This window comes from Remersonia thermophila, chromosome 5 (assembly GCF_042764415.1).
Source record: "Remersonia thermophila strain ATCC 22073 chromosome 5, whole genome shotgun sequence".
NCBI classification, from domain to species: Eukaryota; Fungi; Ascomycota; class Sordariomycetes; order Sordariales; family Chaetomiaceae; genus Remersonia; species Remersonia thermophila.
Genome location: NC_092221.1, coordinates 2,601,851 through 2,616,961, shown reverse-complemented (window position 1 = coordinate 2,616,961; position 15,111 = coordinate 2,601,851). Strand labels below are relative to the sequence as shown.

At 61.9% G+C, this 15,111-nt stretch overlaps 2 protein-coding genes across 2 annotated transcripts; both read left to right on the top strand.

Annotated features, from left to right (window-relative positions):
* Positions 1-264: 264 nt before the first annotated feature.
* VTJ83DRAFT_5956 (uncharacterized protein) lies at positions 265-3,405 on the top strand (the record flags this gene model as incomplete). Its single annotated transcript, XM_071012613.1, has 1 exon — positions 265-3,405. One exon carries the CDS (start codon positions 265-267, stop codon positions 3,403-3,405), a length of 3,141 nt encoding a protein of 1,046 aa, XP_070865331.1.
* Positions 3,406-10,401: 6,996 nt separating this feature from the next.
* VTJ83DRAFT_5955 (uncharacterized protein) lies at positions 10,402-13,395 on the top strand (the record flags this gene model as incomplete). The annotated part of the gene is made up of 4 exons (XM_071012612.1): positions 10,402-12,292; positions 12,394-12,649; positions 12,708-12,975; positions 13,069-13,395. 4 exons carry the CDS (start codon positions 10,402-10,404, stop codon positions 13,393-13,395), a joined length of 2,742 nt encoding a protein of 913 aa, XP_070865330.1.
* Between the last annotated feature and the right edge of the window lie 1,716 nt (positions 13,396-15,111).

The window sequence follows — 15,111 nt, the reverse complement described above, 5'->3', positions numbered from 1 at the left end:
TCTCTTTTCTCTCCCGAGCTGACTGATTTGTCTTGGGCTCCTGGGTTTCTGCGGACGTTCTCGAGGATCTACCGCCGTCACCGCTCAGAGAGGACGAAGGAGGCCAGGGAGGGCAAGGTTGCTGCCGGCCCTTGTCTTGATTCTGCCGTTCAGCCAGCGTCCGACGCTTGTCGCTGCTGGACATCCTCAGTCGGCCAGCACGCGCCGGGGGCAAGAAGCGTCTAGATCCAACCAGAGAGCGGGTATTGACGGGCATCACGCAGCATGCCCGCCGCCGTGGCTTCGCAGTGGCGGGACCGCCAGCGCCGCGTGTTCCAGTCCGTCTTCCCTGCGGACGTCGCCCAGCCTGCCGCTCATCCGGCCCAAGACAGCCTACCCGGGACTCGCGGACGCCGCAGGGAGCACATTCCTCCGCAGAGCGTGGCGACGCAACCGCTGCTGCACTCCGCTGCCGCGGTAGTCGCCGGTGACCAAGCCGCCCGTGAACAAGCCTGGCGTCTCGTTACCGCTCACATCGCTCTGCCACCGCCTGCCGCAGGCGACGTTTCGTTGGGCTCTCTGGTCGCCGACTCGCAACAGCAGCATCTGCAGTCATGTGCATCTGCAGAGTTCTACGAGGCCTTTGAGGTCCTTGTCCATGCAAAAGCCCTGCTGCCTGGCGCCGCACAAACCGACGATGTTCTCTCCTGGCATTTCCGACAGGTGCGGGCGCACTACACCCGGCATGTTCTGCCCCTTTTGGCCAGGTGCGTTGATGACGGAGACGGGAACGGAGGCGACGAGGGGCACGATGGGAGACAAGGCGACGACGGGAGGGACGACGACCGCAAGGATGAGGAACACATGGTCATTGTCACAAACAGCATCCGGACGCTAGAGGCGGCTCTGCGACTCTACTTTTTCGGCCTCAACCAGCTGCTGTCGGGGTATGCCCGCCTCGCCCACGTGTCCCCCGAGATAGCCAGGGATGCAGAGTCGCTCAACGACCGCTTCCGCCGGGACCTGCATGCGCTTGTCAGCAATTCGGCGCCGACCGGCCTGATGAGGTCCATAAAGGCCGTTGTGATCCGTCTCGCCGGCGCCATCCTCGGAATGCCGGGCCCGGGGCGAGGAGAAGCCCGGGACGGTCCTGACATCCCCGACCCGGAAGACTCGAAGGCGCAGGCCGCCAGGGAGCGTCTCCTGCAACTGACCCAGCAGCTGCATAATGTAGGCCTGACGGGCGAGCGGTTCCAGGCCCTGTTTGCCGAAGTCATGGACGTCATGATGTCCAAGTTCGTCACGGGTGCCTTCGCTGGCGCCTGGTCGCCAGCAGATCCTCGACCCGTCTCAACCGCCGTGTCGTTGAGCGCTTCGCTGTCGGCCGCGTCGCCGTGCATCGCGAAGCTGAGCAACTGGATCGAGAACCACTTTGCGCGCCTGACCTGCGAGGTCCTGGCCTCCATCTCGGCCAACAACCCCCAAGGGCCCCTGCCCGTGTCCCTCGCCGACGTCAAGATGTACCAGAGCCTGGCGCTCGGCCGCCTGGCTGCTCTCCGCATCCAGGAGCTGTTTGACATCGCGCTGGCGTGGCCCGACTCCCGCCCGGCGCTGGAGGACCTGCGCGCCACCATCACCACGCCGGCCCGCAGGAAGCAGCTGACGGATGGCTTCTCCAAGGCCCTGCAGAGGCGGCTCCTCCATCCTGGCTGCAGCACCCTCCAAATCCTTCGGACTTACATCTCCATCATCCGGACCTTGCACGCGCTCGACCCCACGAGGGTCCTGCTGAGCAGCGTTGAGCGCGACCTGCAGATGTACCTGTGCCAGCGGGAGGACGCCATCCGTGTCGTCGTGGCGGGCTTGCTCGCGAGCCCGGAAGAGATGCGAGCCGAAAAGAACGCCCGCGAGGGCTCGAAGCGGCAGCGCGAGAAGGCCCACCCAGATCGCGCAGGCCGGTCCCGGAGGCGTGGCAGAGCCGCCGCTGACGACCCCTTGACGGCCACCCCGTCGAAACCGTCTTCTAGGACCCCTCAAGGCACCATTCCCGAAACTCCTGCCGCCAAAGACCCCAAGAATGGGGGCCCGTCTCGCTCAAAGCACCCCCCCAAGCTCGTCGAGCTCGCCCTCCTCCTCCACGAGCCGTCTCCGAATCGCGCCGCCTCCCCCGCGGAAGACGCCGTCGCCGATCTGGACTGGGACGACATGAACTGGGTGCCTGACCCCATCGACGCCGGCGACGGGTACCGACGCCCGCGCAGCGTCGACGTCATCGGGACCATCATCGCCGCCCTGGGCAGCGGCGATACCTTCATCAAGGAATTCTCCATCGTCATGGCGGATCGCCTGCTCGCGGACGGCAACATGGACGACGGCGGCAGCGGCGCTGCCGACTCCGCCGCGCCCCGCTTCGACCAGGAGCTGCGCGTCCTGGCGCTGCTCAAGCGGAGGTTCGGCGAGGCGAGCCTGCAGGCCTGCGACGTCATGATCCGAGACATTCAAGACTCGAGGAGGGTGGACGGGATCCTCTGCCGGGAGCGCGCGCGCGAGCGTGAGAGAGGGCGGGACCTCGGCCGCGGAGGCGCCGGCGAGGACGACATGGACTACCACACGCGCATCCTGTCTCGCCTCTTCTGGCCGGGCCTCGACAGGGAGCACTTCCTCCTCCCGCCCGAGGTGGAGCGGCAGCAGAAACGCTACGAGGCGGGCTACGAGAGCCTCAAGTCGCGCCGCAAGCTGACGTGGCTGAACCAGCTCGGCCGGGCGCGGGTGGAGCTGGAGCTGCGCGATCGCACCGTCGCCGTGGACTGCTCGACGGTCGAGGCGACGGTGATACGCGCGTTCCAGGGGCTCGAGGGCGACGGCGACGATCCCGCCGCGCCGCCCGTCCAGAAGTCGGTCGACGACCTGTACATGCAGCTGCAGATGGACGAGGACCTCATCGCCGCCGCGTTGCAGTTCTGGGCCGGGCACGGCGTGCTCCGCCGCGTCGGCGGGCCCGGCGCCAACACGTACGCCGTCGTTGAGTCCCTCGCCGACGAGGCCGGCCCCGGGCCCGGCTCCGCCGCCGGCGCTGCGGCTTCCGACGGCGACCAGCCCATGGACGAAGAGGGGAAGGAGGAGCAGCAGGCCGCACCAGAGGGAGAGGGTGCTGCCGCTGGTCTCGGGGGAGGAGGAGGAGGAGGAGGAGGAGGCCTGTCGGCCAAGGAGCTCGAACGCCGCGAGGTCTACTGGCGCTACGTCCAGGGCATGCTGACCAACGCCAGCGCGAGCATGCCGCTGGCGCAGATGGCCATGATGATGCGCATGCTGATCCCGGACGGGTTCGCGTGGAGCAACGAGGAGCTGCAGGATTTCCTGGCGGAGAAGGTTGCTGCGGGGGAGATGGAGATTGTCGGAGGCAAGTATCGGTTGGTGAAGAAGTGATTGATCGCCGGAGGGGAGTGTTGTCTTTGGTAATATGGATCATGCGTCGGGTGGGTGAGAAGGGAAGGGATGGTGGGTGGTGCTGTGCATGGGTAGGGGCAGCGATGAGGCATAGGTTCCTATTCACGAGCACGCTCTCTGCGATGCCACGCGTCTCTCGTGCATGTCGATGAGGCCAGGGAACTGTGTGCCAACGACAAACGATGCTGCGAACCCCCCATCCTCGATCGTCCAACATCCAACGCCACGTTCTCCCTCAGAGATGGGCCGTGCAAGCCCAAGCAGGTCGCCGCCACCGTCAGCTCGCCTAGACGGCCTCGGTCGGGGGTCGAGAAGGAAGAAGAAGCCAGGTACAACAAGAGGAAACGTAAACGAGCAGTCTAGCCAAGTAATCATGTCTTCCTCCCCTCGGCGCTGTGGCCAGGACTCGATCAACGTGACTCGATCCATGGACCCTGTCCAGCAGCCTTGTCGGCTCAGAGGATCGAAGCCTATGTAGATGCCTAGGCTCGCCGAGGCTTTCGGGGGGGAGCTTCGGTGCGCAGCTGCTCACTCCCTTCTCATAAGTCACGTCATGCTGCTGTTTGCGAGGGATGACGAGTTTCCTCACTTGCCTCCCTCGTGACCGACAGGTGAGACAGCTAAAGGGGGGGGGGGGGGGGGGGGGGAGGAGAGCACGCACGGCCGGCCGTACCTTGCCGGAGACTTACTTTCCAGGCTCGCTAGTCTTTGGTTGGTGGTCTTACGGTTCTACAATGTTCTTCCGCAGCCTTTCTCGGCGGCACCTTGCTTGGGTGCCTTTCGATGGGCATGCTCGGAGTGTGCGCAGCAGATACAGTACAGCACCTCGCGATATCGATCCGATCCGATCGACCAACGCCGCCGGCCCGCAGCCCTCGAACGGGGTCGGAGGGAGGGCGGAGAATGTTGAGCATGAAGGGAGCGTTTGGATCCGCACAACCCAGGTTTGCCTTTTTTTTTTTTTTTTTTTCGAGGGCCCAGTTTGCGGCATCGGCCGTCCGTGATGATCATGACTCGGGCTCGTCGGCCGCAGAAGACCCGGGAATGCGGAATCCCAGATTCGGAAGATGCAGACTTGGCGCGAACCTGAGCCAGCGGCATCTCGGGCCTGCGTGGGAAGAAGGTGTCAAGTTCCGTGTCCGGAGGGCGGGCGAGAGCACGGAGGCTGGTGGGCAGAAAAAAGCCGACCGATCCCCAGATTTGCCGCCGTCTAGCCGACGTCCGGGGGGCGTGCAACCGAAAGCCACTCGACAGCTTCGGGTTGCTCAGGCAGGACAAGGTAGGTAATCACTATGTACTGTGTAGGTCGGGTTCCTCTACGTTCCCCCTGTCCGTGTGTCCCCTTTGCCGTCCCCCGCATTCCCAGCAGTTCTGGCCACAATCGAGACCCAACCTCCCAACCCGATGCCCCCTCCGGGACAGGAGAAGATAGACAAAAGAAACGCGTTGCATTTTCTTTCGGCGACACGGCGCCGCGCGTGGGCCATGCCGTTAAACATGCGTCGCTTTCGTCGGCTCCCTTTTTGAGCCGACCGGGTGTTCGGGCAGGCTGTTTTGCTCAAGCCCAAGTGAAGGGGAAGGTTGGTGTGCCGTGGAGCGCGCAGCGTCCAATTGCTCCGGAACCAAGGGAGGGAGGGCTCCGAGAGAAATGACCGGGGCTGGAGGGGTATGCGACCCCGTCATGGAACCCGGCCCGTCCATATCCATGGCTGGCTATGTCGGATGGAATCCCTTGCCATCCGTTTGTTCCAAGAAGCAGCAAAAGCAGCAATGCGTAGCGTCATCCACTCGGCCTCATCGACGAAACAGGGGAGCAAAAGAGTCGGGGGTCAGCAAGGTCGCCATGGCCATCCGGCCAGCCTTCGCCGCTTTCTGATCTGCGGTGGCCTGGAGGCGAAAAGACGCTATTTTTGCTGCGGGGTTTCGGATGCGGTGAGGGTAGGTCAGGAAGGCCAACAAAGGGGTCGTAGCGGTGGTGGCGATAGCAACCCGTCTTGGCCTTGTTCGGAAGACGGAGGAGGGGGGGGAGGGGGAACAAGACCTAGACGGACAGACGGACAGCAACGACCAGGCGTCGTGGTGCTACGTTGATGCCGTGTCGGATGGATGTCGCTGCTGTGCCGGAGAAGACATACAAGGCAAGCGGCGCTGCGGCGGTGTGATATATAGCCTTTTCCGAGATTTTGTGCAGGAGGAAAAAAGGCCATGGTGTGATGGTGGTGCGACGTTGGTAACCAAAGCATCGCGCCCCGTCCCCCCCCTTCGCTGCGTCCAAAAGCCCATCTTTATCAAAAAAACATAAAACAAAAAAATAGAAAGGAAAGCGAGAAAACATCGATATGGCCGTTGCCGTCTCCTGGAAACCGCCGGGCTTGGAGTTTCCGGCCGGCTCGGAGGAGAGGAAAAAGCTTCCAAGCGGCGAGTGTTGTCGACCCCTTGGCCCTACGCGAAGAAGCGGGAAAGGGTCTCGCAGACAAGACTTGTACTCACCGGATGCGTCCCATGTCCTGTGGTTGCAATGATGGTCGACAGGCGACAGCTGCGCCAACGAGCAAGGCTCTGCCTCACTGTGCCTCCCTACACCATGACCCGTTTTTGTAAATGAGGCGTGGAGTCGCCCCCCCCCCCCCCCCCCCTTGGATGAGCGAGACCCAGGCCCGTACTTGTACCTCTCATTGAGGCAAGTCTTTCATCTTCTTGGGGCATAATGACTGTGAGGTAGCGCCGAACTTCAAATTCTGGCCTCAAAGCCCCGCTCCAGCCGTCCACTTCGCCCACGGCCCACTGCTGGATACCGCCAAGCGCGAGGACAAGAACCTCAAGGCCGTCGGCCATCTTTGATGGAAGAAGGAGAACGGCGGTGACGTTTTCATGCTCGATGGCCACCGACGCTGTGGAGAGGCTGAGAGCGATCGATGGCGGATAACGTTAAGCAACGTTCTGGCTGAGGGAGGGGAAGCGAACCCAGATCCAACGCTAACGGCTAACCGAGACCTCTGTGACGTACGCGGTGCGGCGTTGTGTAACGCAAGGTAAACCCCCCCCCCCCATTCCTTACCTACCTTATTATGTAGTCACGGAAGCCCGAAGGCCTCCGTGGGGATCCCGTGTCGCTGGCTGAGACCCGGCTACTCGCCGAGACCCTGCTGGCAGCTTCGCGGCACGGCGTCGTTGTGCCCGACGGCCGTGTGTCGGTATCTGATGGGACGCTCGAGACACGAGAATGCAGCAACGCCTCCATTCCAATAATTCGTCAAGACGCAGACGTAGGCCGTGGGACGCCGTTTCGGGTAGCGCCATCAAGAGCAGTCAACCCGATCCAAGCCGTGATGCTCAGGCGAATGAGAATGGGAGCGCGGAAGAGGGCAATATATACCCTTGCCTGAAGCAAGCCTCGGATGGGCGATAGAAATGGCCTTTTTTTGGTTGCATGCCACCTCATGGACCTGGCTCGAGGCGCCCAAGGACGGGCGTCTTGGGGGTGCGGTGGTAATTATGGACGAGGTGCGGTAATGGTTCAGGCAGGCTTGTCGCAGCATCCTGTAAGAAGCACAAGCACAAAGAAGTACGAAGCGCCTCCGTCGGCTTGTACGGTCCTTGTGCAGTACCCTACCGCGCCGGGACGGCATCGTATCCGGCCACGTCCCATGTGACCTGTGTCAGCAGGCCAGGCCAGCGTTCAGCAGCGTCGGGGATCGTCGTTTCAGTCCGCCTGCAAAAGGTCATTATTAACCGGGTGCCGGGTTAAGAGCGAGCCTGGACCCCCGGCGGCATGTTGAGTCGAAGCGCCGCGCCCCCCGGCTTTGGGTAATGGCTTCTGGTCTCCTTGGTCATTTTTGCCGTGTGCCGGTTGGGTTCCAAGTTCCGGGTTGGCCCCCCAGGCAAACCGGCCGCCAACTTGCAGAAACTCCGGACCGGCCGGAGAGCCAATGTCCATGCGCGCCCGGCTTGGAACGCCGTGCCTACCCTGACCTATGGCGCCAACACATGGCATGGTAGGCTAACTACCTGCCTCCGTTTCAGCCACAGAAATCGGAGCGGACTGGAAAAAGGAGGCGGCACGTCACGCCTCACGACTTGGGGCTTTGAGGTGGTGCAACACCAGCTGCCACGAGACAGGCAAAGGACTGAGGCCGGACCTTGACGAACCCGCGAATGGCCGACGCGAAAGAAGAAGAGGGGAAAAAACCCCGCGAGGAGCGACATGGACAAGCAAACGCCACCCGAACCCTGAACCCAATGATGATGCCAACCAACCTTGACATCACACACCCGCAGGCCATTATCACTCTCTCTTTGGGAGGGGCGTTGAGAGAGAGAGAGAGTGTGTGTGTGTGGGCAAACAGCCCGCCCTGCGCAAATCCTGCCTCAATTCTGGAAGGGGGGATTCCTGATTTGATCGTCGTCGCCCATCCTCCATCCGAAGCCCCGATGCTTCAGTCAAGAAACCCCCAACCCAAACAACCCCCGCATATTAGTACGGGGCGCTCTGCGAGCATCGCCTGGCCCGGCCCTTGACTCCAGCTTTCCAACGGCAACGAATTAGCTGATCAGGCGGCGCAGAAACGGGCCTTGGACGACTGACGATCAACTGGGTCAATCAGCGGGCCAATGCCTTTTTTTTCACCCGGGGGGGGGGGGGGGACGGGGGTCTCGGACGGTTCGTACTGTGTAAGTTGGGTACGTGCCGCATCGTATTGTGACCGAACGCTTCCGGCCAGCGCTGGCTCAAGGCATCCTGAACTGGCACGAAATAGCACCGCCCGCAGTGTGGTTTTGGTATGGAACGATGAAAACAAGGCGAAGAAAAGAAAACCCCCCACTAGTTATCGATTGGTGTCCCTTTTTTTTTTTTTTTTTTTTTTTTGTGTTCTTATCCCATTCCGTCTACTTGTTCCCAAGCCTACCCCGGCGGCCGTCATTCGCACGCATTATTTCTTCGCTCACTCCTCAGCTCACCCCACTTCCGTTCGTCACCAGCCCAGGGCAGCTCGGGTACTTCAGGGTTCCCTTCGATAAGCACCTTGGAGCGATCTGACCGCCCGCGCCGCGCGGGCTCTTTTTTTATTTTGCAGGGTCATGACGTTGTTCTCGCAACCCAGCAGACGGAACATGTGGGATCCCAAGGAAACCTTGCACAACTAGCTCGTGCAGCACAGTACGCTCAACTCGCTCGCTCTCTCGCTCATTTTCGCTCCTCACTTCCATCCTCCGCCTCTCTCCGTCCCCGGGTCCCGTCTTTCGTCACACCCAAACGCCGCCAAACAAAAACGCTGCGGCCCAACAGACGGCCACCCTGGTTACCTAGGTATGTACTTGGCGATGCGAGGGCTTGCGACGGGAGGATGTCCTTCACTTGGACAACTACACACACACACACACACACACACACACACACACACACACGCACCCACACACACACGCATAGTTACTGTGTATATATACATACATACATACACACATATCTACAGACGCACTCACGGAATCATGCCGCGCGCCCAGGACCCGGTGAGCGAAGCGGGTTTGGTGGCTTGCCGAGTGCGCTTGCTTCTGCCGGCGGCTTGCTGCGAACGTTTAGCACTGCATTCCCTGTCCTGGGCTGTGGCCCCAACCTGAAAGGCGAACTGGGTTTCCAGGCCCAGATGGAGCGTTGGTGACTTGTTGCGACTCGGCGACTTGGCCTTGGCCGCCGCACGCCCCCATGTGCTGGTCTGTTGAGTCAGTCCGTCAGTGAATGCATGGAAGTGAGCGAGTAACGTTAGCCCGCCGGGTGGTGAACGTGAGGAAGCCTTGCCTTTGCCCTTTGGGCCCTGCTCAGGCCTCTTCCCATCCCATCCCATCCGACCTGATCCCGTCCATTTTGGCTCCGCCTTTGAGGCCGCGCCCCCCCCCCCCTCCCTCCCCTCTCACCACCCCCATGTGTGTTTCCCGGCCGGGCTCGATGATACAAAACCGACGCCATCCCCAGCCCGCCCTGCTTGCTTGTCTCTTTTTCCTGCCTTTCCCGCCCTCCGCGCCCTCCGCTTCTCCCCTTGGACATTTTTCTCCCCTACTCTCCCTCCCACCCATCATTGCCCTCTCCAACCTCGGCGATTCCACCCCTGAATCGCATCGCCATCTCGAAACCACCCCACCATTCTGACCGTTTATACCCGCTCCGGCGACAGGGGCCTATCTTATCGGCCGTGAGCTCTCGGCGCCCCCGCAGCAACACCACGGCCGACTTGCAACTCCCGGGGGAGCGATCGGCGGTGCGAGAGTCGGGAGGTGGAGGATCGGAGAAAGGAAGCACGGCTAGCACGCAAAAAGGAAAAAGTCCGGGCCCTTGCCGTTCGGTCTCTTGCGTACGACAACGGCACAAGGGCAGCGGGCGAGCGAAACCACCTTGCTTACCAACGCCAACGCAACGGATGCAGCGGGTATCGGCCTGTTCTAGACGAGTCTCGCCCCTTGCTCCCGCGGCACCGACGGCGATTTTGTCCGTCACTTGACGGATCGTCACCGTCGCCTTTTTTCCGCTTTCTCTTTTTTTCTTTTCGTCTTTGCCCTGCTTCCTTATTGGCCACCCACGTCAGCAGGCAGGCAGCACAACGCACAGGCGTGGTCCGAGGGTGTTTTTCCCTTTTCTTCTCTTGCGGCCCCTCTCCCATCTTGGACGACAACAACGGACCGAACCGGCCACCATCGGGGCTCGGAAAGGAGGAGTTGAGCATTTGGCTCGAGGCCGTACCGACGACGTGTGTTTGTGTTGGCTGTCCAGGAGCACAACGACGGTGACGACGACAACTGCGACAGCGACAGCAACAGCAACAACAACGACGACGACGACGACGACGACGGATTCCCAGCACCACGACGACAGCGAAAGGAGGACTGACGTATTGGCAGCCAACCCTGCAGGCAACGCGGGCGGACAGAGCTGGTCCTCTCGGTCTCCCCGTCTTTCCTTTATCCGCTCGGGGTCTGCCAGAGTCCATGGCAGCGATTGACCAGATGGAGTACCTGATGCACCAACCCGAGGCCCCGGCAGGCCCGACGGCAAGTCCGGCCTTCCTCGGGGCCCCTCCACAGCAGCAACGGCAGGGCTGCCCCTACTTCCACGGCTTTGGGCAGCAGTACCACCATCATCGCACCTTCCCCAGCGAGGGACCGAGCCTAGCCCCTCCGAACCCCTCCTCCGCCTTTCACCCTCTCCACCAGCAACAACCGCAGCAGCAGCAGCAACAGCAGCAACAACAGCAACCGCAACAACAGCAGCAACAGCAGCAGCAGCAGCAGCAGCAGCCTCAGCAGCTTCCCCAGCTCTCTCAGCTCCCTCAGATCCCGCAGCTGACCCGCATCCCACAGCTGCCGCACTTTCCGCAACCGCTGTCGCACCTGGACGCCAACGCTCGGTCCTTCCCGGGGCCGGCTCCGTCGGCGTCTTCGGCGCCGCCACCAGGAAACCGCGGGGCGGATGGGATGGCCAGGCCCAACCTTGACAGCCACTCGGAGCAACATCGGCTGCAACCGCTCCCGCAACAGCCGCTCGACCAGCAGGCTTCACAAAGACCGACCCCGGCCCCGGCTCCGACCCAGCAGCCAACATCCCAGCCTCAGGCCCAACCTACCAACGCCTCTCCTTCGTCCCACCAGCAGCTCCCGCCGCTGCAACCGCCAGCCCTGCCCTATCCGCAGCCCTACTTGCACGCCAACTTCCATCATCCTCCCTACGATCCCGTGCATTCTTCCGGTCCTGCCTGGTTCTCGGGCTCAAGTTCGGGCCCCGGAAACCTGTGGTCGCCCCCTCCGCTGCATCTGTACCCTCCGGCCACGACCGCGACCACGACCACGGCCGCCACCGTCGCAGGCCACGCCTCTCACGCAAGGCAAAGATCGGCCGACTCGCAGCTTGGCGGGGTTTCTGTGCAACCTTTGCTCGCCGCAAGCCAGCACTTCTCCCCCAATCACGACCGGCCTTCGCCCTACACCTACTACGGCGCCCCGCCCTCCCTACGCCCCCCGATCGTCCTCCCCGCTCCTCAGCAGCTCTCGACCCAGGCCGCCGCCGCCGCCGCCCCGAGCCAGGGCCCTTCGAATGAGAATCAACCAAACCGGCCAACTCCTTCCAGCCAGGACTCAGCAGCAACAGCAGCAGCAGCAGCAGGAGCAGCAGCAACAACAGCAGCAGTAGCCTCGAACACGACCCCTACCGCCAGCATGAGCGACAGCCGGGGCCCAACCCCGACGACGGCCGGAGATCACCATCCTTTGCCGGACGGCACCAACGTGAACGCCGCACAGCCGACACCCCGGTCTACCTCGGCACCGCAGCAGCGCGGTCAGCCGGCTCCAGCTCCTCCTCCACCTGCCAACCTCGACAACCAGTTCCGATTCTCCACCGGCCCGGCCCCTTACTTGGCATCCGGAGACGGCTCGTCGTCTGGTGCGCCGCAGGGACAGCAACCGCAGCCGCAATCCGTGGAGGAACGGGCCCAGCGGTTCGAAACCTTCCTCCGGTCTCGGTATCCCGAAGGCGTCAGCATCTATCAGCAGGGCCGGTCGGCGGCGGCTGCAGCGCCCTCGAACCCTCTGTCGATGACCCCTACCAGCCGTCACCGCGCCATGATGTTCTCGCGTCGCCCTCAGACAGAAGACAGCGACGAGGATGGCGGCTTCTCCAGCAACGAGGAAGAGCACATGATGCACTACGAAGACGAGCTGAGAGCTATTCCCTCGCCCTTCCGCTCCATGTTCGCCGAAGATCACGTACGCGCGACCCAGGTGCTTCGGGGCCAGCTCTCAGGCACAAAGCGGGTCGCCTCGAAGCAAGCCCTGGCCCAGCTGCAAAGCGTCGACCCCAACACCCTCTCCGAGGGCGAGCGAAGTACGTCCCCGTCCCCCCACGCTATTGCGGATGCAATCTTGCTGCCGTTCTTGCTGCTCTTGCTGTGGCACGTAGACTAACCACAAGCTCCTCGTATGCAGCATGCGTGATCTGCTACAACGACTTCGGCCAGAAGAGCCCCGAGGGAATCATCGAGGCCCCGCTGCGCTTGCCAAAGTGCCGCCACGTCTTCGGCGACCACTGCCTCAAGAAGTGGTTTGAGGAGTCGGACAGCTGCCCCTATTGTCGCGACAAGGTCCCGTCGGAGCCCGCCATGATTCCCAGCCTTCGCGCGTTCCGAGACTACTATCGCCGTCACCGGGGCCTCAGCGCGGGCAACTCCTCGGCCCCCGGCTCGTGAGTTTTCGCTCGCCCCGCCCCGCCCCCGAGCGTCTCGGGCTGACCGTTTTCCCAGGGACGATTCGATGCTTAGGATGCTCGCCGAGCAGCAGCGTGAGATCACCCGTTACAGGATCCGCCAGGAGGCCACCAACGCCGCCAGGTCCAGGGAGCGGAGGACCCCGCCCACGGAGCCCGATACCCACAGGAGGACGCGCCCTCGTCACACCAGCTTCATGCCTTCGCACGCCAACACAACGGGCTTTCCCGGCGCTTCCAACGCTGCTCGTCCGTCCCACGGAGGCGGCCCCAACCCCGGGCCGCATGGCTCGACCCGTGAGCGTGTAATGCACCCCGACTTCACGCCTGCCGCGAACCCCGCGAATCCGCGGGCTTCCATGTATCGGCCATCACTGACGTCAGGTTTCCCGCCGCAGATGGGTCCCATCGCCCAGAACTTCTGGCATCCGTCCCGGGAGCTCCCGCCTCTCGGTCACGCCATCCCCATGTACGCGGCCGATTTCCCGACCATGTTTGGAATCTCCGTACCCTATCCTCCGGCTCCCAATCCGCCGCCTCCCAACCCGGCCATGGCCTTCTCCGCCAGCCAGCCGGCGCGTCACTCGCCGTACCCGCCGGTCCCCAACCTCACGCCTCTCGATTCCCCGAGCTTTATGAACGCGGCGAATAACAACATCAACAGCAACAACAACGGCGCCGGGAATCCCAATGCTGGCGGTGGCGCGGACCGCCAGATGCAGTAGGGGAACATAGGGACTTTCCGAACGGGGGTCGTTCCCTTGGCCGTGCTGCCACCTGCCATTTTCGTGACGCAAGACGAGCTGGCGGCCGCTATCAAGGAGATGGAGCAGCAAGGAAACTTGCAACAGCCCCGGCAGCCTTCGCGTCGACCGCGGTCTCTTCCGACGTTACCACCGGCACAACGTGGCTTTCTACCTCTGCAAGGCGGGTACCCGAACTCGGTGGGCAATTCGACTGCGGCACCGCAGAGCACGGTGGCTGCCCAACCGCATCGTCATGATGGGCTGTGGCAGAGGAGGAGGACCCCGAGCGGAAACTGGCTGGTGTGGAACGGATATGGATTTTTCAGGGTGGCAGGGAGTGAGGATGGGCAGCTTCTTCCTCCTTGGTTGGACCCGGAACTTCATTCGTCTTGATGCGCGAATCCCGGAAGACCACCCTTTTTTTTTTCCTCCTCTTCTTTTTGCTCTTTTCTGACAGCCCATCTCCCTTCCCGCTTTGCATTACGTCACGATCATGAGTTCTATAGAGCGCCCTGTTTTTCTCTTTTCTTCCTCGTCTTTTTCTTTTTTTTCGGGGGGGTTTGGGCGGTTCGGTTGCTGGTATGATGGCACGAGAGAATGGACACACAGGGCACGGATGACACGGCACTGGCAATCTGGGTAGGGGCGGTTCGGCGTTAATACAGTGTGACTGCTTTTTTCTCTGTTTTAGTTTTCTGTTTTCCCCCTTCGTCTCCGTGGATTGGGCAGTCCGAGGGGAGGGTTGACTAGTCGACAACGACGACAACCTATCTACCTATCTACCTACCTAGTTGCCCATCGGCGTTTGGTGGCCGCTCGTAAGGGATGGACGGTAGAGGATTATAGCATCATGGAGGAGCAAGAAAATGCCCAGATTCCCCATCCTCTTTTCGTGTTGCTTGGTCAGCAGGGCCAAAAAAGGGGGGTTGAGGGGGCAGAAGCCATGGAAGCGATGGATAGGACAGCGAGCAGCGAACGGCCTTGATTGCTTGGACAGGGCTGGGATGGAGTAGGTAGGATTTGAAGGAGGGATGGGACTGTGCGTGTGGGCTGTCGACTCTGACCAGAAAGGGGGCATGAAGGCGAACCCACGGAGCGTACCTCAACTAGGGAGGGAGCGTTTGGCTTTCTTGATTGCCTGCTTGCCTGCTTGCTTGCTTAGGTTTGCTTGCTATTTGCCGGTTTGATGGCTTGGTCGTTTCCCCATGGGACGTGTTGTGCTGCGAATGCGGGATGGATTTCTTGCCGGGTGCCCTGGCCACGTCGGGTTAAGACAAGCCGAGAGGGCAGTTAGCTAGACAGCGTCTGCAGAATCCAGCGTGTGTTTTTGTTGCACCCGGGTATGCCAATCTATGCATGCTTGGGTATTGTTTGCGAGTCCTATTGATGAAGCATACCGGCCCTGCTCGGCTGAGGTACGGTGGATCTGTGGGTTGCATGTCTTTCCCCCCCCCCCCCCCCCCCCCCCTTGGTGTCCCTCCATGGTGGTTTGACAATGCCGGGCTGCGTAAAGGAGGGGAAGGGAGAAAGAGAGAGAGAGAGGAGGATTTCTCAGCTCGAGGAGGCATTCGCTCGGAAGGGGCTCGGAAGGGAAGACGATGGACCCGATTTCGACGTCCACCTCATCAAAGATAATAACGTCAAGAAAAGTCATGCCCATGATCCATTCATGTATATACATACAACAGGCCCGCG